At 43.5% G+C, this 23,243-nt stretch overlaps 1 protein-coding gene across 2 annotated transcripts in view; it reads left to right on the forward strand.

Annotated features, from left to right (window-relative positions):
• SYNE2 (spectrin repeat containing nuclear envelope protein 2) overlaps positions 1 to 23,243 on the forward strand; it is a 424,330-nt gene that overhangs the window by 86,002 nt on the left and 315,085 nt on the right. For both annotated transcript variants that reach the window (XM_077265969.1, XM_077265976.1), the window contains exons 3-7: positions 10,572 to 10,633; positions 10,951 to 11,046; positions 19,566 to 19,643; positions 19,723 to 19,815; positions 21,381 to 21,556. In XM_077265969.1, the coding sequence (XP_077122084.1) occupies positions 10,572 to 10,633; positions 10,951 to 11,046; positions 19,566 to 19,643; positions 19,723 to 19,815; positions 21,381 to 21,556 (505 nt within the window). The remainder of the gene's footprint in view (positions 1 to 10,571; positions 10,634 to 10,950; positions 11,047 to 19,565; positions 19,644 to 19,722; positions 19,816 to 21,380; positions 21,557 to 23,243) is intronic.

Genomic DNA, 23,243 nt, shown 5'->3' on the forward strand with positions numbered 1-23,243 from the left:
AAGTTGCCTTCTTCTTCCGAGTTGGTTCCTCTGTTTTTTCAAAATGTGGTCCGTTTGCATGGTATTCCGGAGAATATCGTTTCTGACAGAGGTACCCAATTCGTGTCTAGATTTTGGCGAGCATTCTGTGCTAGGATGGGCATAGATTTGTCTTTCTCGTCTGCTTTCCATCCTCAGACTAATGGCCAGACCGAGCGGACGAATCAGACCTTGGAGACATATTTGAGGTGTTTTGTGTCTGCAGATCAGGATGATTGGGTTGCTTTTTTGCCTTTAGCGGAGTTTGCCCTCAATAATCGGGCCAGCTCTGCCACCTTGGTGTCTCCCTTTTTCTGTAATTCGGGGTTTCATCCTCGATTTTCTTCTGGTCAGGTGGAATCTTCGGATTGTCCTGGAGTGGATGCTGTGGTGGAGAGGTTGCATCAGATTTGGGGGCAGGTAGTGGACAATTTGAAGTTGTCCCAGGAGAAGACTCAGCTTTTTGCCAACCGCCGGCGTCGGGTTGGTCCTCGGCTTTGTGTTGGGGACTTGGTGTGGTTGTCTTCTCGTTTTGTCCCTATGAGGGTTTCTTCTCCCAAGTTTAAGCCTCGGTTCATCGGCCCGTACAAGATATTGGAGATTCTTAACCCTGTGTCCTTCCGTTTGGACCTCCCTGCATCTTTTTCTATTCATAATGTTTTTCATCGGTCATTATTGCGCAGGTATGAGGTACCGGTTGTGCCTTCCGTTGAGCCTCCTGCTCCGGTGTTGGTTGAGGGCGAGTTGGAGTACGTTGTGGAAAAAATCTTGGACTCCCGTGTTTCCAGACGGAAACTCCAGTATTTGGTCAAATGGAAGGGATACGGTCAGGAGGATAATTCTTGGGTGACTGCCTCTGATGTTCATGCCTCCGATCTGGTCCGTGCCTTTCATAGGGCTCATCCTGATCGCCCTGGTGGTTCTGGTGAGGGTTCGGTGCCCCCTCCTTGAGGGGGGGGTACTGTTGTGAAATTGGATTTTGGGCTCCCCCGGTGGCCACTGGTGGAATTGAACTGGTGTGCATCATCCCCTCTGTTCACCTGTTTCCATCAGGATGTGGGAGTCGCTATTTAGCCTTGCTCCTCTGTCACTTCCATGCCGGTCAACATTGTAATCAGAAGCCTTTCTGTGCATGTTCCTGCTGCTAGACAACTCCCAGCTAAGTTGGACTTTAGTCCTCGTTTGTTTTTGCATTTTGTTCCAGTTCACAGCTGTAGTTTCGTTTCTGTGTCTGGAAAGCTCTTGTGATCTGAAATTGCCACTCTGATGTTATGAGTTAATACTAGAGTCTTAAAGTAATTTCAGGATGGTGTTTTGATAGGGTTTTCAGCTGACCATGAAAGTGCCCTTTCTGTCTTCCTGCTATCTAGTAAGCGGACCTCAATTTTGCTAAACCTATTTTCATACTACGTTTGTCATTTCATCTAAAATCACCGCCAATATATGTGGGGGCCTCTGTCTGCCTTTCGGGGAAATTTCTCTAGAGGTGAGCCAGGACTATATTTTCCTCTGCCAGGATTAGTTAGTCCTCCGGCCGGCGCTGGGCGTCTAGGGATAAAACGCAGGCAACGCTACCCGGCTACTGTTAGTTGTGCGGCAGGTTTAGTTCATGGTCAGTTTAGTTTCCATCCTTCCAAGAGCTAGTTCTTATGTTTGCTGGGCTATGTTCTCTTGCCATTGAGAACCATAACAGTTTGACCGGACCCAAAGGGTTAAATTAATTGACAGAGAAAGGAGAGAAAAGAGAAGTCTGCTGAAGATTTTTTTTTTTTTTTTTTCCCCCTTCAGTTCTGAGTGTGCTTGTAATTGAATCTCTTGCAAGTCTGCCTATATTGCAGCCTTTCTCTCTCTCTCTCTCCTTCTTATCCTGGAATGGCTCTGTGTTCACCTGTTTAAAATGGATATTCAGAGTTTAGCTGCAGGTTTGAATAATCTCACCACGAAAGTTCAAAATTTACAAGATTTTGTTGTTCAGGTTCCTATATCTGAACCTAGAATTCCTTTGCCTGAATTTTTCTCGGGGAATAGATCTTGCTTTCAAAATTTCAAAAATAATTGCAAGTTGTTTTTGTCCCTGAAATCTCGCTCTGCTGGAGATCCTGCTCAGCAGGTCAGGATTGTGATTTCCTTGCTCCGGGGCGACCCTCAGGATTGGGCTTTTGCATTGGCTCCAGGGGATCCTGCTTTGCTCAATGTGGATGCGTTTTTTCTGGCCTTGGGGTTGCTTTATGAGGAACCTCAGTTAGAACTTCAGGCGGAAAAGGCCTTGATGTCCCTATCTCAGGGGCAAGACGAAGCTGAAATATACTGCCAGAAATTCCGTAAATGGGCTGTGCTTACTCAGTGGAATGAGTGCGCCCTGGCGGCGAATTTCAGAGAGGGTCTCTCTGATGCCATTAAGGATGTTATGGTGGGGTTCCCTGTGCCTGCGGGTCTGAATGAGTCCATGACAATGGCTATCCAGATCGATAGGCGTCTGCGGGAGCGCAAACCTGTGCACCATTTGGCGGTGTCTACTGAGAAGACGCCAGAGAATATGCAATGTGATAGAATTCTGTCCAGAAGTGAACGGCAGAATTTTAGACGAAAAAATGGGTTGTGCTTCTATTGCGGTGATTCAACTCATGTTATATCAGCATGCTCTAAGCGTACTAAGAAGCTTGATAAGTCTGTTTCAATTGGCACTTTACAGTCTAAGTTTATTCTATCTGTGACCCTGATTTGTTCTTTATCATCTATTACCGCGGATGCCTATGTCGACTCTGGCGCCGCTTTGAGTCTTATGGATTGGTCCTTTGCCAAACGCTGTGGGTATGATTTGGAGCCTCTTGAAACTCCTATACCCCTGAAGGGGATTGACTCCACCCCATTGGCTAGCAATAAACCACAATACTGGACACAAGTAACTATGCGGATTAATCCGGATCACCAGGAGATTATTCGCTTTCTTGTGCTGTATAACCTACATGATGTGTTGGTGCTTGGATTGCCATGGCTGCAATCTCATAACCCAGTCCTTGACTGGAAAGCTATGTCTGTGTTAAGCTGGGGATGTAAGGGGACGCATGGGGACGTACCTGTGGTTTCCATTTCATCATCTATTCCCTCTGAGATTCCTGAATTCTTGACTGAATATCGTGACGTTTTTGAAGAACCTAAGCTTGGTTCATTACCTCCGCACCGGGAGTGCGATTGTGCCATAGATTTGATTCCGGGTAGTAAATACCCTAAGGGTCGTTTATTTAATCTGTCTGTGCCTGAACATGCTGCTATGCGAGAATATATAAAGGAGTCCTTGGAAAAGGGACATATTCGTCCTTCGTCATCTCCCTTAGGAGCCGGTTTTTTCTTTGTGGCTAAGAAAGATGGCTCTTTGAGGCCGTGTATTGATTATCGGCTTTTGAATAAAATCACGGTTAAATATCAATATCCGTTGCCACTGCTGACTGATTTGTTTGCTCGCATAAAGGGAGCCAAGTGGTTCTCTAAGATAGATCTCCGTGGGGCGTATAATTTGGTGCGAATTAAGCAGGGGGATGAGTGGAAAACCGCATTTAATACGCCCGAGGGCCACTTTGAGTATTTGGTGATGCCTTTTGGTCTTTCAAATGCCCCTTCAGTCTTTCAGTCCTTTATGCATGACATTTTCCGTGATTATTTGGATAAATTTATGATTGTGTATCTGGATGATATTTTGATTTTTTCGGATGACTGGGACTCTCATGTCCAGCAGGTCAGGAGGGTTTTTCAGGTTTTGCGGTCTAATTCCTTGTGTGTGAAGGGTTCTAAGTGCGTTTTGGGGTTCAAAAGATTTCCTTTTTGGGATATATTTTTTCCCCCTCTTCCATCGAGATGGATCCTGTCAAGGTTCAGGCTATTTGTGATTGGACGCAACCCTCTTCTCTTAAGAGTCTTCAGAAATTTTTGGGCTTTGCTAACTTTTATCGTCGATTTATTGCTGGTTTTTCTGATGTTGTTAAACCATTGACTGATTTGACTAAGAAGGGTGCTGATGTTGCTGATTGGTCCCCTGCTGCTGTGGAGGCCTTTCGGGAGCTTAAGCGCCGCTTTTCTTCCGCCCCTGTGTTGCGTCAGCCTGATGTTGCTCTTCCTTTTCAGGTTGAGGTCGACGCTTCTGAAATCGGAGCTGGGGCGGTTTTGTCGCAGAGAAGTTCCGATTGCTCCGTGATGAGACCTTGTGCTTTTTTCTCGCGTAAATTTTCGCCCGCCGAGCGGAATTATGATGTTGGGAATCGGGAGCTTTTGGCCATGAAGTGGGCTTTTGAGGAGTGGCGTCATTGGCTTGAGGGGGCTAGACATCAGGTGGTGGTATTGACTGACCACAAAAATCTAATTTATCTTGAGTCCGCCAGACGCCTGAATCCTAGACAGGCGCGCTGGTCGTTGTTTTTCTCTCGGTTTAATTTTGTGGTGTCCTACCTGCCGGGTTCTAAGAATGTTAAGGCGGATGCCCTTTCTAGGAGTTTTGAGCCTGACTCCCCTGGTAATTCTGAACCTACAGGTATCCTTAAGGATGGAGTGATATTGTCTGCCGTTTCTCCAGACCTGCGGCGGGCCTTGCAGGAGTTTCAGGCGGATAGACCTGATCGTTGCCCACCTGGTAGACTGTTTGTTCCTGATGATTGGACCAGTAGAGTCATTTCTGAGGTTCATTCTTCTGCGTTGGCAGGTCATCCTGGAATCTTTGGTACCAGGGATTTGGTGGCAAGGTCCTTCTGGTGGCCTTCCCTGTCTCGAGATGTGCGAGGCTTCGTGCAGTCTTGTGACGTTTGTGCTCGGGCCAAGCCTTGTTGTTCTCGGGCTAGTGGATTGTTGTTGCCCTTGCCTATCCCGAAGAGGCCCTGGACGCACATCTCGATGGATTTTATTTCGGATCTTCCTGTTTCTCAGAAGATGTCTGTCATCTGGGTGGTGTGTGATCGTTTCTCTAAGATGCTCCATTTGGTTCCCCTGCCTAAGTTGCCTTCTTCTTCCGAGTTGGTTCCTCTGTTTTTTCAAAATGTGGTCCGTTTGCATGGTATTCCGGAGAATATCGTTTCTGACAGAGGTACCCAATTCGTGTCTAGATTTTGGCGAGCATTCTGTGCTAGGATGGGCATAGATTTGTCTTTCTCGTCTGCTTTCCATCCTCAGACTAATGGCCAGACCGAGCGGACGAATCAGACCTTGGAGACATATTTGAGGTGTTTTGTGTCTGCAGATCAGGATGATTGGGTTGCTTTTTTGCCTTTAGCGGAGTTTGCCCTCAATAATCGGGCCAGCTCTGCCACCTTGGTGTCTCCCTTTTTCTGTAATTCGGGGTTTCATCCTCGATTTTCTTCTGGTCAGGTGGAATCTTCGGATTGTCCTGGAGTGGATGCTGTGGTGGAGAGGTTGCATCAGATTTGGGGGCAGGTAGTGGACAATTTGAAGTTGTCCCAGGAGAAGACTCAGCTTTTTGCCAACCGCCGGCGTCGGGTTGGTCCTCGGCTTTGTGTTGGGGACTTGGTGTGGTTGTCTTCTCGTTTTGTCCCTATGAGGGTTTCTTCTCCCAAGTTTAAGCCTCGGTTCATCGGCCCGTACAAGATATTGGAGATTCTTAACCCTGTGTCCTTCCGTTTGGACCTCCCTGCATCTTTTTCTATTCATAATGTTTTTCATCGGTCATTATTGCGCAGGTATGAGGTACCGGTTGTGCCTTCCGTTGAGCCTCCTGCTCCGGTGTTGGTTGAGGGCGAGTTGGAGTACGTTGTGGAAAAAATCTTGGACTCCCGTGTTTCCAGACGGAAACTCCAGTATTTGGTCAAATGGAAGGGATACGGTCAGGAGGATAATTCTTGGGTGACTGCCTCTGATGTTCATGCCTCCGATCTGGTCCGTGCCTTTCATAGGGCTCATCCTGATCGCCCTGGTGGTTCTGGTGAGGGTTCGGTGCCCCCTCCTTGAGGGGGGGGTACTGTTGTGAAATTGGATTTTGGGCTCCCCCGGTGGCCACTGGTGGAATTGAACTGGTGTGCATCATCCCCTCTGTTCACCTGTTTCCATCAGGATGTGGGAGTCGCTATTTAGCCTTGCTCCTCTGTCACTTCCATGCCGGTCAACATTGTAATCAGAAGCCTTTCTGTGCATGTTCCTGCTGCTAGACAACTCCCAGCTAAGTTGGACTTTAGTCCTCGTTTGTTTTTGCATTTTGTTCCAGTTCACAGCTGTAGTTTCGTTTCTGTGTCTGGAAAGCTCTTGTGATCTGAAATTGCCACTCTGATGTTATGAGTTAATACTAGAGTCTTAAAGTAATTTCAGGATGGTGTTTTGATAGGGTTTTCAGCTGACCATGAAAGTGCCCTTTCTGTCTTCCTGCTATCTAGTAAGCGGACCTCAATTTTGCTAAACCTATTTTCATACTACGTTTGTCATTTCATCTAAAATCACCGCCAATATATGTGGGGGCCTCTGTCTGCCTTTCGGGGAAATTTCTCTAGAGGTGAGCCAGGACTATATTTTCCTCTGCCAGGATTAGTTAGTCCTCCGGCCGGCGCTGGGCGTCTAGGGATAAAACGCAGGCAACGCTACCCGGCTACTGTTAGTTGTGCGGCAGGTTTAGTTCATGGTCAGTTTAGTTTCCATCCTTCCAAGAGCTAGTTCTTATGTTTGCTGGGCTATGTTCTCTTGCCATTGAGAACCATAACAGGGAACTATGTTGACCTTCTTAAGCAATTTAACAATTTCCTGCACTTTTGGCTGTTACATTGGGCAGATAGGAAGCTCAAGGAGAATTTGTTTATCCCATTCTTCAGATTGTAAGAGGAAGAAGCAATTAGCGGTTAATTACCAAGAATTTCTCAGGTTCTAGCAAAACAGAGGAGCAGTTGCCAAAATGTCCAATAGGTTTCTGCTCTACAGTTTGCTATTGTTGCTTAGAATTAGTGTCACAAATCGGCTTGTGTGTCATAGTGATTTTCTCGTTCCCACAATTCACATTGCAATTACACTGGCCGATTATCGGGAATGGGTGCACCCAGGAACGCTCCTTTACTGATAATTGGCCTGCCTAAACATGCTGCCAATCACCTGAAGAGCAAGGTACCATCCTGTGTAAACAGGTGACATGTTACCGATAACCTAATAATCTACGTGCACAGAACTATCGTATTAGCAATTGTGTGCATCCAAGTGGGTTCTGCCTGTCCAAGCAGGTTATTGACAACTGCCAATCGTCTTCTTATGTAGCTGGTAGGCGGTTGTTTAACCCCTTAGTGACCATCAATTTGTCTTTTTACTGACCTGCATTATAAGAGACTAGCATCCCCTGACGAGTGACAATCATGTAGCTGTCACCAGTACACTATAGCTGACAACTTGCCGCATCAGCCACGATTTGTGTTGGTACCGACTATAGTTGCTTAACCCCTTAAATGCTGCTGTCAATAATGAATACAGCATCTAGATGGTTAACAGGTTGTGGGGCCTCCCTCTTCAACCCCATTTTTTAGATCTTGATCGTGTGGTCCTGATGTTTGCCATGGCCAGATAATGGCCTTATAGTCTGCTAGCTATAGCGGCCTGTTCAGAGGTTTAGGTGATAAAAATCAGTTTCTTCATTCCACTCATGCCACTTTGCGTTAATTCACCTGAAGGGTTAATAAACTACCCGACAGCCATTTTGAATACGTTGAGGGGTGCGGTTTTTAAAATGATATCACTTTTGGGGGGTTTCCAATATATAGGACCCCCAAAGTCACTTGAAAACTTAATAGATCCCTAAAAAAACAAGTTTTGTACATTTCCTTGAAAAAATGAAAAATCACTGCTACATTCTTAAACCTTCTAAAATGCAAACAAAATAAAACAACATTTTACAAATGGCGCTGATGTAAAGCAGACTAGCGCAAAATGTTATTTATTAATGTTTTTCTGTGCTATAACTATCTGGATTAAAGGGATAATCATTCAAAGTTTGAAAATTGCAATTTTTTTTTAATTTTTGTTAAACTTCTGATATTTGCATAAATAAACGTAGAAAATATCAACATCAATTTACCATTATCATAAAGTGCAATATGTCACAAAAACATTCTCAAAATCAATGAGATATGTTGAAACATTCCAGAGTTATTACTACATAAGGTGACACTGGTCAGATTTCAGAAATTTTTCTCGTTCACTAAGGGGTTAACAGCCACAATCTGTCAGTGTAAGTGCACCCTAAAAGCCTAATACACATTAGACTAATGTTAACCGAACCTGACGATATCAACAGTCTAATATCTATGGGGCCCCCCGGTCAAATGATCATCGAGAAAATCTGACTTTGGACTGCTGATTTGTTTGGTTCTCTGGGAGATAAGCCACCGCCAGAGATGTCTGACAGTGGCTCTCTCAAAGAAAACACAGCAGCGTTTGACACAGCGAGCGCTCCTATGTATAGGATAGTCAGGTGAGACAACTGTTGGACGAGACTGGACAGCTGTCTAAAGTGTATGGGGAACTTTAGTCTTTTATCAGATCGCTGTATATTGATGATCCCAATAGATTATGTTAGAGTTGATTTATTCTTCTTCTGCTCCTTCCGGGGGAATATGTCTACTGGAAGACAACAGAGAAGCAATATAATAGAGCCACACTCTAGTTGGCAGTATTATGAGGGAACTGTTGCTGGCAGTGTTGTGAGGGCACTGTAGTTGGCAGTGTTATGAGGGCACTGTAGTTGTCAATGTTACAAGGGCACTGTAGTTGTCAATGTTATGAGGGCACTGTAGTTGTCAATGTTAAGAGGGCACTGTAATTGGCAGAGTTATGAGGACACTGTTGCTGGCAGTATTATGAGGGCATTGTAGTTGGCAGTGTTGTGAGGGAACTGTAGTTGGCAGTGTTGTGAGGGCACTGTAGTTGTCAATGTTACGAGGGCTCTGTATTTGGCAGTGTTATGAGGGCACTGTTGCTGGCAGCGTTATGGGAGCACTGTAGTTGGCTCTGTTCCCAAGACACTGAATCTGGCCTTGTATGGGTACTGTAGGTAGCTCTGTTATGAAGGCACTGTGATTGACCCTGTTGTGCGTGAGCTATGACAATGTTATGAAGGTACTTTGGTTGGCTTTGTTCTGGGGTACTATAGTTGGCTGTGTTTTGAGCGTTGACTATTATGATAAAACTGTGTGGCTCTATTATTGAGGCAGTGTGGTTGGGTCTTTTTTTGAGGATATTGTGAGAAAACATGGTGCTGCTAAAGTAGCCAAACGTGGTAGATCCTGATGGAAAGGAAGATCTGTGGTCTCGAAAGTCTAAACCTGGCTGCTCCCTATGACTCAGGACAGACGTTCCACAGTTTATAGGTCTCCACCTCGTAACTAGAACAATCATTGGAAGTATTATGACTGCTATGATGGGATATTCTCGGATTATCATGGATTGTCTCAAATCAAAGATTCCTCAGTAACAATGGGTCTTTGTGCACCTTTAAGATGTGAGAAGTAGTAGCTGTTCTGACAACTTTACAAAGAGCAAATGCAGTTTCATGCCCTAACCCTGGTTCAAAATGGATTACTAGGATTTATTTAGTTGTTTCAAGAAATTTATCACTAAACTTAAAGTAGCTGTGACGGTGAGACCCATCCTGATGATATTGATGTGAAACCAAGATGATTCCACGAGGTTGGCTGCCAAAACATCTATATATTATAATCATTAAGGGGTTGTCTAGTCTTTTTAAATGAGTACAATTGCAAAAGTGCTTGTAAAAATGTTTACATGTTATTAAAAATCCTCTCTGTAATCAAGAATGCAGGGATTTTTAATACTGTAGTTTAACCTAGGCAATGAGCAGTAGAAGCCAACTCTGCAGCAGAGGTGGCCAGTTTCCTAGGCAAGTAGCATAGCTCTTTGCAATACAGTTTTCAAGTGCTGCTCTGAAGCTGGCCTGATTGCTGGATCTGTTCTACTCCAACGCTCCAGAGGTAACATTGTCTCTGCTTGCAATATGGGAGAGTGGACAATTTGCTTCAGCAGTGCAACCAGGCTTCTGGTCCAAATTGGCGATTGTCAAGTGCAAGGAGGAAGTTGTCAGGCAGAGAAGCGGTGTGCTCCTAAACAAAGAACAATGAGATCACCACTAAAGGGGTTTTCCCTATTTAGAAAACTTTTCCTGATATGCATAAATATAGGTCCATATGCATTTTTTGAGAAGTGAAAACCCATTTAGTTGGGTTTTACATCTTGTAATTTGAGATCTTAAGTAAGAATTCTCTTGATGGACATTTATGGCATATCCCCAGGAGAGACGCTTGTCCTGCCTTTGAGACAGATATCTTTATTGCGAATGAAGGTCCACCAATCCCAGTCCCAAGTGTGGAGGCTAAGGCAACGTACAGCACTCTCTATACACTTCTATGACAGTTATGGGAACAGCTGAGCACACTTACTGGGATTGTCTATTTGATTTTTTGTCCATAGGTTCTTTGGTATTGCCGTTCAGCCTCATTCAAGTGAATTGGTGCTTCTATATAGTTAGTCTACAACAGCAGATGTGTTTTAAAGATTTTTTGCTTTTTGTGTTGCAGCTGAGCAAGAGGGAACCCAGAAGAGAACATTTTCTAATTGGATCAACTCACAGCTATCAAAGGTAATAATGATTTACTAATGATTTCCTCATTTATGACTGACCAGTCCAAGAGTGGTGGCTTATCTTGAGGAAGACATTATCAATGAGTGTTTGAAAGCATGAGTGATGTAAATGTGTGGGGTAAATGGAGCAGACATGGGAATTGATTGCGTACCATACCCGGTAAACGCCAGCTAAATTAAATAGCCGTCACCTCTCCCCTGAGGAGACCAAAAAAAAAAGAGTAAAAGCGAAATAGGTTGCACTGCTTTTAAAAGTTTTTTTTACTGGTGTGGATGTGAATACAATTACTATTATGCTCTTATTTTCTTTCCCAGCACCCACAGTCATCAGTTGTAAAAGACCTATTTGTTGACATTCAGAATGGACATATTCTGCTGGACTTACTCGAAGTTCTCTCCGGTGAAGAATTGGTAATTGTTTTTTTTTTTTTAACAACAATTTTTTTTATACAGTTAACTTTAGGGAGGCATTTGCTCTCCTTATAGGCTATGTGCAACTTTGGGGCAAAAAAAAGAGATTTTTACATATGTTAGTGGCTACCTTTAGTAAATAAAAGTTAACTAAGTGTCAGTCTGCAAATTTATTTTTTTTATTTATTTTCTCACCCTCTCCAGTTTGCAGGCTGAGCTAATGTTTAGATTTTTCTCTGTGGTAATGTTTCTCTCAGTAATATAGGCTGGATTTCACCTTTGTGTGTATCCAGGTTGCTGTTGTCTTCTTTAGTTCATATATCCGCACATCTTCTATCGTGCACTTATTTCCTCTTCATGTGCTTTACATTTTTTCAGGAGCTTGTTTTCTCTGCCCTCATTGAGGCTCAAGATACTTTCTCTCCTCACTAAACTTTTAAGATCTATGCACAACAGCATCCCTCTCTCTGCTGGTATCTCTAACACTGAAAGAAGGGAAGAGCAGAGAGAGCTGTCAGCACTAGGAGCTAGAGCAAATGCACTCCACTAGTTAGAAGACTTAGGGCACAGACAGATGGCTGTATTTTTCGTGCGAGGATCGCATTGCAATCCTTGGACTTACCGTCGGATCTACTGACCTGAAAGTGCCAGAAATACATCATGCTGTCACACTCAGGTCAGGAGAGGTGCGGGCAGCACGGAGGCTCAGTGGTTAGCATTGCAGCGCTGGAGTCCTGGGTTCAAATCCCACCAAGGACACCATCTGCAAGGAGTTTGTATGTTCTCCCCATGTTTGCGTGGGTTTCCTCCAGGTACTCCGGTTTACTCCCACATTTAAAAAGACATACTGATTGTGAGCCCCATCGGGGACAGTGATGATAATGTCTGCAAACTGTAAAGCCCTGCAGAATATGTTGGCGCTATATAAATAAAGAGATTATTATTATTATTAGCGGCTGGGGCAGTCCGTGCACTACGATGCGATCTTCATACGAGAAATATGTTCGTCTTATAGACACTTAGCAGCAGCAAAATTGTGGATTTTTTTTAATGAGTACTATTTAGAAAGTTTCTTAACTTAGAATCCAAGATCCTATCCCAATATGTAGCGCTATGCAGTCATGCACACCTCTGCTTTAATCATTGTCTACGGGACTGCCAAACATAGTGTCACGACCCACAAGGGTCAGTCCAGCGGACGGCACTACAAACAACAACAACGGGGATGGAAAACGGCCTTGCCATTTGGCCAGGAACTTGCTCTCCACCGTGGGGATAAGTACTATCACGTGGTCCCTAGGCTGGAATTGCCTTGGCCTCGCGGATCGGTTGTATACCCTTGCCCGGGCCTCCTATGCCTGAAAAAGATGTTCCTTTACGATAGGCATTACGTGTGCCATCCTCTTCTGCAGCTGGGTGACAAGCTCAATGACACTCCATCCAGTGTGGCGTGACCTCGTCTTCCCAGGTTTCCTTGGCGATGTCCAGGAGCCCTTGTGAATGTCGACCGTACAGGAGCTCGAACGGCGAGAAACCAGTGGAGGCTTGTGGGACTTCTCTGATAGAAAATAGCAGAAATGGGAGCAGATAGTCCCAGTCTTGACCATTTTTCTCAACGACCCTCTTCTTGAGCATGGGCTTCAAGGTCTGCAGATGGTAAATGGAGGTTTGCAGCTGGGCAATCTGGCGGACGCTACACAGCTCCTTCATCACTTTGCTCATAAAGGGGGTACCCTGACCATCAAAATCTCCTTAGGCAAGTCGGTCCTAGCAAAGATATGGACAAGCTCCTGGGCGATATTCTTAGTCAAAGGTTTCCTCAGTGACATCTCTTCTGGGTACCGGGTCGCATAATCCATGATCACTAGGATGTACTGATGGCTGCATTCAGATTTAACTAGGGGACCTACGAGGTCCATGGCAATCCTTTCAAAGACAGCCTCTATCACCGGCAACGGAACTAAGGGGCTTCGGCAATGAGAAGTAGGAGTGGTTATCTGACAGGTAGGGCATGACCTATAATAATTTAGGATCTATCGGTAACATCTTGGCCAATAGAACCTCTGCATTATTCTCTCCTGCTTTTTCTCCACCCCCAGATGTCCTCCCAAAACATGAGAATGGGCCATGTCTAAAACCCCCCGCCGGTAGGGACCCGGAACTAACAGCTGTTAAACTCTCTCACCTCCCCTCAGTTTGGTCACCTGATGCAACAAATCGCCATTGACTGCAAAGTAAGGGAACCTGGTGTCAGTCGCCCATTATATACGGTAACATTATCAAATTCCCCCTTCAATGTTAGATCTCTAAGTTGAGCAGTCCCAAAGTTCTCTTCAGGTACTTCTAGCTTAGGGAAGATGGGCTCCTCTGTCACCATTTCTTACCCTTCTCCAGTGAGGACACATAGGGGAAACTAATCCATTTGTACTTTTGACCGAGCCTCTCCCAGAAGTATGTGGCTTTTGTCCAGGACACTCTATACAGCCCCCTTTTGCCACAAGTTCCAAAATAGTGAAAAATCCCGCCCCAGTATGACCGGATAGATTAAATTCTTTTTTTTTTAATTAGATACATTTTTATTGAATTTTTCAACATGCAACAAAAGACAACACCCATCCAAACCCCCTCCTTGTTCCGGACCACATAGCAATTAGCAATTATCTTATTATATTAATCAACATATTTAAGCTGAATACGGCAATCTGTACAATCATGTGCAAATAAACATTATGAAAAATAAGTCTCAAGTCTCCAAGTTCTTTAGCTTTCTCCTAAAACAGGAAGGACATTATGAAAACAGATTTTATATGCATCACTCCAAGGACCTTAATTGGACATATCTCGCTCTACACAAGTAATAATATTACACAGAACCCCCAAGTAAGGACATAATATCCATGCCTTGGTGAATTTTCCAGTCCTTCCATATTTTACAGAATTTATGCAGAATTTATCTCCTCTTTTTATATACTGTACTCCTTCTTCCAGACGTAGCAGTAGATTCATTTTTTCAATAAATTCCCTAAACGTAGGTGGCGCCCTGTCCAACCAGTGTGCTGCTATAATTTTCCTGGCTTGATATAACGTTCTTTTTAGTGCCAACCTTATGTTTGCATCTTCAGCAATCCTGTCCACAAAACCCAAGACACAAACCAGAGGATGCATAGGAATCACAAATCCAAACACCATATTTATGTGGTCTATGACTTGGGTCCAGGAATTCCCGATGGAACCACATGACCAAAACATATGTAGCAAATCAGCAGGTCCTGAACCACATCTCGGACACAAGTCATCCTCTCTTACCCCAATTTTATGGAGGAATTTTGGAGCCCTGTATACCCGATGCAGCAGGTACATCTGTGACAGCCTTTGTGCCTCACTAGTGAACAGCTGGGGAAAAAAGGATAATATGTAATCCCACTGCTCATTGTCAATTACCCCAACATCCTGCTCCCATTTCTCTTTAAGCTTCAGCGGATGCTTATCTATAACCTGGGCAAGGAGTAGTTGATAAAATCTAGAAATTGCACCAGGGACACAATTATGTTTCCCAACCAAAGGAAACAATAACTGATTATGGGTTCTAAGCAGAGTAAGGGAATCCTGTCTATGCCATGCGTGTCTCAATTGAAGGTATTGAAAAAAGTACTTATGTGGTAGCTGGAATTCATCTCTTAACTGCTGAAAACTTTTAAAGACACCATCTAAGTGAAGTTGATCTATGAATAAGATCCCCGCTTGTTGCCAGGGGCTAAAGCCCTCTAACCTGAAGGATTAAGGCTATGTGCACACAATTAGGAATTGTCGCGTTTTTTTTCAAATTTTTTGCTATAAAAACATGATAAAACCGCGAAAAAACCCACATATATTAAGCATCCTATTTTTAGAATGCATTCCGCATTTGGGGTCATCTGGGGTCATGCCGCAAAGCATTACTGGGACCGGAGCATCGCGAGGAGCGGGAAAGGCTGTCTGGGACGCCGGAAGGTGAGAATATCATGATTTATTACTTTTTTTATTATTTTTAACATTCTATCTTTTTACTATTGATGCTGCATAGGCAGCATCAATAGTAAAAAGTTGGTCACACTTGTCAAACACTATGCTTGACAAGTGTGACCAACCTGTCAATCAGTTTTCCAAGCGATGCTACAGATCGTTTGGAAAACGCTAGCATTCTGCAAGCTAATAACGCTTGCAAAACGCTAGTGTTTAGCGGGAAAACGCATGCCAATTCCACATCCAGGAGTTGCAGAATTGCTGTGGAAATTTCCTCGGCAATTCTGCAACGTGTGCACTTAGCCTAAGTCTTTTACTACCCCAACCTCATGGGATTATTACCACAGACTACAGGGTAGTCTTTGGCGTCTCCGTGGATGCAGCGGACGCCCTCAAACTTGTTAGGCTAGGTTCACATTGCGTTAGGGCAATCCGTTAAGCGCATAGCACTAGCGGATTGCGCTAACGCAATGTATCTATAGGGATCACGTTTGTCAATCCCGCTAGCGCAGATCCCTGATCTGCGCTAGCGAGGAACGGACCTCGGGCGCACCTCGGACGCTGCAAGCAGCATCCGAGGTCCATCAGAAAATAACGGCACATCGCTAGCGCGTGCCAAAAATGGCATGTGCTAGCGATGCGCTAGAGATCAGATTCACATTGCCGTCAATGGGTGCGCTAATGGACCCGTTGCATGGCGTTAATTGCGACAATTTCGCCATGCAACGCAGTCCTTTAGCGTTAACCCATTAACGCAATGTGAACCTAGCCTTAGGGATTAACCGTTGGGGCAGTGTAGCACTAATTAGGGTCACTAGACTTCCAGAGTCCAAAACTCCAAGAACCATTACCCCATTGATGGGAAATGGGGTAATGATTCTTGGAAAAATATGGGAAAATAGCGATGTCTGGTTTCCTGAGGAATTTTTCAACAACCTGGTATCTCTCAACCAGGCTAACCAGGTCGTCCGCATTCCAAGGGTGGCATTGGGCAACCCAGGTCTGTATTGGCCTGGGAAGGGAGTGAATGAACCTGTCCATCACCACACGCTGGAACATCTGGGTCAGAGTGGAAGTCTCTAGCTGCATCTACTTTTTGACTAGGTGCAACAGATCGAACATTTGTGAGCGAGGGGGTTTGTCGCCAGCATATGCCCAGCGGTGGACCTGCTGAGCTCTCACGGATATCATTACACACAGGCGTGCCAGGATTTCAGTTTTTAATTTGGCATATTCATTGACATCCTGGAGGACTAAGTCATAATATGCCTGTTGAGGTTCCCCCCGACAGATATGGTGCCATAACTTCCGCACACTGCTCTGGTGGAGGTTTTTGCCGTTCAGCCACCTGCTCGAAAACAGTGAAAAAGGCTTCCACATCATCCCCTGGGGTCATTTTCTGCATGGCTTGTCTTACTGTTTTCCGGACGTACGAATCATCACCTGGAGATGGGGAGGAGACCACCGGCCTCACATGAACCACCTCTGCGAGGAGCTCCATTTGCCGTGTTAGCGCCTCCTGCTGCTGCTGTTGTTGAAGCTCCTGTGCTAACAGCTTGTTCGTCTCCTATTGCGCCAATTACTCCTGTTGATTGGCAAGCTCGTGTTGTTGCGCCTAGACGAGATGCTTTACAAGCTTCTCCATGCTGCTGGATGCCTCTTGCTGGATTGCGGATTTTACCCAGGACATGCAGTTGTCCACAGCGTCTATGCGTGTTCCGGAACTGCTGCCCACATTTAAAACACCACGTGTGAGGGGTAGACACACTCAGCTGCTTCACAAGGTAGACACCGGAATGGTTCTGGTAGTAGATCACCTGCTGGTTTATTGTGGACAGCATAAACCTTAGCAGGGTTCAGCAAAATAAACAGAGCCTTTTCTGGCATAGCGGTAAAACAAAACAAAGATAAAGTCCATAACAGTCCTTTCCCTGCAGGATTCACCCACAGGTAACACACAACGTCCTCAGCTCCCCCTGGAGCCATAAAGGAGTTTCTCCTCTCCCAAGACACAAATCCTACTGACTTTCTAGACCAGCTATTTAAGCTGGACCATGGGATGATCACCTGACCGTGACATCATGCCAGGTCTTGTCAGTACATGTGCTAGTGTTTGTTCTTTAAGTGGAGATATGGTGAGCACCCGCCCACCCACTCTGTGGGTACCCACCTAAAACCAACCCATGTAAGCAACTTTAGTTTAACCCTCTCAAGACATAGTGTGCTAGAGGAAACATCCAGGTTTCACATCACTGACACCATTATGTGCAGTTACACATATCTCCCCTCATACACTGTGCCAGTGACCCTGTCACAGTGAGTACACTATATACTAATGGACTGTGCTATACATAATAAGGCTACATTCCTGTATCCATGTGCAGTGTCGGTGTGCTGCACACTTTTAGAGACACATTGAGCATATCCTATTGTGATCCTCAAAATTGGATCAGACGAGGACATTCTTTGACCCTCACAGATCTCATTCTCAGATCCGTGATAGTCACAGATGTGTGAGTGGACCAACAAAACTCTACGAGTCCTCGTGCTTTCCAATAAAAAAGTACAAAGTGGAAGTACACAGGCATTTCACACAAATGTGAGAATGTGGCGTAAGGGATTTTACAGATAACTTTATTACTCCAAGTCACACAGAACAGATGCAGAATAATATTTACGTCCAGGCACTTACCGCTGATGTCTCATCTGATTAGAGCCTTTTTCTGCTGATTCTTCTCCATCTGGTTAGATCTTTATGTCGATATCTCCCGTCTTGTCACGATGATCATCACAACCCTGAAAATAACAAGGACACATACTGTATATTGTATGCATACATGTATCTCCCCCTGAATAAAAAGATGTACCCCACCATTAAAAATATAAAGTCATAAGCTGTAGTGATGAGCGAGTATACTTGTTGCTCGGTTTTAAATCATGCAGCTGCGTTGACAAACACTGAATCTTCCAGCACTCACAAATACTCAGAGACCACCAGAGCATGCTCGGGAAAACCCAAGCAACGAGTATACTCGCTCATCATTAATAAGCTGCACTGTGCCCCCCATTAACTGTATTCTTTGCCACCCAGTAAATATAAATTATTCAGTCTGTGACTTTCCCCAATTAACTGTAAGTCTATGAGCACATGGAAAATGTGCAAGGTTTTAGGCTATGTGCCCACGTTGCGTTTTTTATGCGTTTCCGCAGCGGAAACACTTAAAAAAAAGCTTAAAAAACGCATTCCCATGCAATCCTATGGGATTCTGCAGTTGCTGTGCCCATGCTGCGGATTTTCCAGCTGTGGAATAATGCGGTAAAATCCGCAGCATGTTCATTATTACCCTCTACCCCACCACCTTCATCATTGCCCTCTCTCCCACCATCTCCATCATTGCCCTCTCCCCACCACCTCCATCATTGCCCTCTCCAACATTGCCCTCTCCCCGCCTCCCCTATCATTTCCCTCACCCTCACCACCCCTATCAGTGCCCTCTCCACTACCACCTCCATCATTTCCCTCTCCACATCTCCATCATTGCCCTCTCCCCCATCATTGCCCTTTCCACCACCACCTCCATAATTGACATCTCCATCATCTCCATCATTGCCCTCTCCACCTCCCCAAATGTATTATTAAAAAAAAACACCGCTCACCTCTCACTGCATCAGCTGCACCTGAGGAATGGCCATCCCTGGGGTGTGGCTAACATTGCTTGTTTCTTATTGCAGACCAAGCAGAGGGAGAAGCTCCTGCTGCAGACACTTGTCTTACAATTAGACAGTGGGTTGTAAATAGGAAAAGTAGGGGGGAGATGGCTGACTTAATTGGATGCATGTATTGGAATTATTTATGTTTTTCACTTTTTTATTAGACTATTAGCATATAAGAAATGCAGTCTGTATTATTAATAACTTAAAGGGAAGCTATCATCAGAAAATAATCTGTTGTTTAGTTCAAATTTTGTTTTGTTAATTGCACTTTTATAATAATCAGCAAAAGGATCTATCACAGTGATGAAAATGAACCAATATGAAAAATCTTCTATTGTTGCCGGGTACCGGCTGGCAGTTCTCGGCAGGCGCACTGCGCATGTGCCCGCCATTTTCTTACAGGAAGATGACGCCAGGGGACGGAGCCGGAGGGGGCCTCGGGGGACCCCATTTCTCTCTTCTCTGGTATGCCAGATCATTTCAGAGGAGAGAGAAATGGTAATCTGACTTTTGTGAACACTGTTAGTTGGTGAATAACGGAGATCACGTTACCGGGGAAGATAAAAACCGTATCGGCGGTCGTTAAAGGGCTAAAAAATATATAGAAATTCTGCAATCTTCACACTGGCCGCTGGGGCTTTTTAGACTTTAACTTCCTCCTGTTTCAGGAAACAACACCTGTATATTAGCCACAATGGTCAGACCAGGACCCTTTCTTTTGTATTGATGTGTCTAATGGGCGTGTGCAAAGGTCAATCATCCTCAGTCTATCTATATTATCTTTACCAACATCTATTTTACAGCCTCGTGAGAAAGGCAAAAACATCTTTCAGGCCAGAAGTGACATAGAATCTGCCCTGAACTTTCTAGGGAGCCGCTCTGTGAGTATTCCACTTGTTATTTCTCAGTGCAATTAAGAAATTTAAGAAATACTCTCTAAACTACTTTATTGTTTTCTAGATCAAGCTCATAAATATTCATGTGGAAGATATCATTAGTGGGAAACCGTCTATTGTGCTCGGCCTAATTTGGCAAATCATTTTACATTTTCATGTAAGTATCTGTGAATTGTTTGCAAACATTTAGTTTGAGATTAAATTTTAAATCATTTTCGTGCAAATTTCAACAAGAACCTATAAGATTATTAACCATAAATGTACAGAAATTACTGTTGTCTTTTAAGCAGATGTCTCAGTTTACGACAAGTTGACCCATTTAGAAAAGCCAACCGCGGCCATTAAACAACCACTGATTGGCTAATGGTCTCTTTGGATGGGTCGGCCAAAATTCTGTGTGGGCAGAGTGATCGTTAACATGATCGTTCTGTGCGCAAAGCAGTAATTATACAATAGACTGCAATACTAGAGTATTGGAGTCTGTTGTAGAAAATGAATCAAGAGATCGCAGGTTCAAGTCCTTTAAGGGGACTAATAAAGTAAGTCAAAATATATATCTAAAAAAGTTTTGAATAAATAAAATGTAAAAGTTTAATTTCCTCCACCTACTTTTCCCCAAACGTAAATGGCAAAATGTACAAAAAAAAATTAACATAGTTGGTATCGCAGTGTGATTAATTGCCCTGATTTATAAAATATAGAAATATTTATCCCATAAGGGAAACAATGAAACGTAGTAAATACATTGAAACTGCAGAATTGGCATTTTTCAGCCATCATACTTTTCTCCCAAAAATGAAATAAAAATATTACCCAAAATGGTATCAATTAATCTTACATGTTGACACGCATATTACAAGCCCTCGCACAGCTCCGTCAATGGAACACATATATATATATATATATATATATATATATATGATACTATGTCCCTGCCACTGTTGTTCTGTACATTTTATGGTAGAGTTAATGGTGGAATTAAAAATGTAGACGGAAAAAAAAATTATTTCTCTTACAAGAGAGGAGGAAAAGCGAAAAGGCAAAAACGCTTTTGGTATGTTTGTTTTTTTGTTTTTTTTTTAATTTCTTTCAGTAACAGCGCTACTCCTATCTACAGGCCATGCCTGTTATTGCAGCTCATCCCTACGTAAGTGATTGAGTCTGAATGGCCATACTAGAAACAGCCAACATATAAGAGCTGCGCTGTTTTTTTTAAAAGAAGCTGAGACTTATTGTTATTGCACCCCTATTATTGCAGCATGGATCCATTCATGGTTAGTGGATTTGGGGTATTTAAAAAAAAAAAAAATGGCCGTGATGAAAATTATTTCTGACCATCCTGGAAAATTTGGGATCCATCCCATATATAAGCAGTATGCGGTGATGGAAGTGTCCTAGTTTGGATTAAAAGATTCAGTAATAAATGGAAAAGTTTGAATTTGGTCAAAATTCATCATAGAGTTCTGAATTTTTGGGTCATAAAAAGGATTTTCTATATCACCCCAATGCCATATTAATTCATCCTTGTCTACAGATATTTAGGATGTAACTCGCTGTAATCGGCCTCCTGAGGTTTGTCCAATTGAGCCCATGAATGCCTGATTTTTTCATTATTATTAATTGTCCTATGTTTTATAAATGGAAACAATGTATATTCTGATAAAGCCATAAATGCATGTAACAGAGTTAATAAAAAATGTGATATATCTTGGTTTATGGCAGATCGAAGGGCTGGCAAGCATTTTGGCAAGTGCAGAGGAACAGCAACCAGTGAAATGTGAGACGAAAAATGGAGCCTCCCCAACTGCAAGCCCATCGCCTAAAAGAAGCGCAAAATCTAGGTGGCAGACTTCTGCAAAGAAAGCGCTTTTGCAGTGGGCACAGGATCGGTGCTCTCAGTAAGTGTGCAGAGATAACACGTCACTAGGTTGTCATTGAAGCGCTATGCGTTCTCCAAAGTTCTCTGAGAATGATGGGATGGAACTAAGCAAGGTTAGATCGCCTCTGCTACGGGGCCAAAGAGCAATATGATTTGATTCAATGTCAAAGGTGATTTCTCCTACGCCTCATTGGGGGACACAGGACCATGGGTGTTATGCTGCTGCCACTAGGAGGACACTAAGTAAACAGAAAGATTAACTCCTCCTCTGCAGTATACACCCCTTCACTGGATACAATTTCAACCAGTTCTTGCTTAGTGTCTGTAGGAGGCACTTGGGTCTGTTTTCAGGCCCCAACTTTCTTATTTTAATTTTTATTTTAACCCCTTCACCCCAAAGCCTGTTTTCACCTAAGTGACACGGCCAATTTTTACAATTCTGACCACTGTCACTTTATGAGGTCATAACTCTGAAACGCTTCAACGGATCCTGGTGATTCTGAGTTTGTTTTCTCGTGACATATTGTACTTTATGATAGTGGTAAAACTTCTTCGATATGACTTGCATTTATTTGTGGAAAAAACAGAAATTTGTAGAAAATTATGAAAATTTAGCAATTTTCAAATTTTTCATTTTTATGCCCTTAAATTAGAGAGTTATATCACATAATATAGTTAATAAACAACATTTCCCACATGTCTGCTTTACATCAGCACAATTTTGGAAACATATTTTTTTTTTGTTAGGGAGTTATAAGGGTTAAAAGTTGACCAGCGATTTCTCATTTTTGCAACAAAATTTGCAAAACCATTTTTTTTACGGACCACCTCACACTTGAAGTGACTTTGAGGGGTCTATATGACAGAAAATGTCCAAAAGTGACACCATTCTAAAAACTGCACCCCTCAAGGTACTCTAAACCACATTCAAAAAGTTTATTAACCCTTCAGGTGCTTCACAGGAATTTTTGGAATGTTTAAAAAAAATTGAACATTTAACTTTTTTTTCACAAAATTTTTACTTCAGATCCAATTTGTTTTATTTTACCAAGGGTAACAGGAGTAATTGGACCAAAAAAGTTGTTGTACAATTTGTCCTGAGTACGCCGATACCCCACATGTTGGGGTAAACCATTGATTGGGCACATGGCAGAGCTCGGAAGGGAAGGAGCGCCATTTGACTTTTCAATGCAAAATTGGCTGGAATTGAGATCGGAACCCATGTCGTGTTTGGAGAGCCCCTGACGTGCCTAAACAGTGGAAACCCCCAGAAGTGACACCATTTTGGAAAGTAGACCCTCTAAGGAACTAATCTAGATGTGTGGTGAGCACTTTGAACCTCCAAGTGCTTCACAGAAGTTTATAATGTAGAGCCGTAAAAAAAAATTAATATTAATTTTCACAAAAAATGATATTTTTGCCCCAAATTTTTTATTTTCCCAAGGGTAGCAGGATAAATTGGACCCCAAAAGTTGTTGTGCAATTTGTCCTGAGTACGCTGACACTTCATATATGGGGATAAACCACTGTTTGGGCGCATGGCAGAGCTCGGAAGGGAAGGAGCGCCATTTGACTTTTCAATGCAAAATTGGCTGGAATTGAGATCGGAACCCATGTCGTGTTTGGAGAGCCCCTGACGTGCCTAAACAGTGGAAACCCCCACAAGTGACACCATTTTGGAAAGTAGACCCTCTAAGGAACTAATC

This window comes from Ranitomeya variabilis, chromosome 1 (genome assembly GCF_051348905.1).
Source record: "Ranitomeya variabilis isolate aRanVar5 chromosome 1, aRanVar5.hap1, whole genome shotgun sequence".
In the NCBI taxonomy this organism is placed as follows: Eukaryota; Metazoa; Chordata; class Amphibia; order Anura; family Dendrobatidae; genus Ranitomeya; species Ranitomeya variabilis.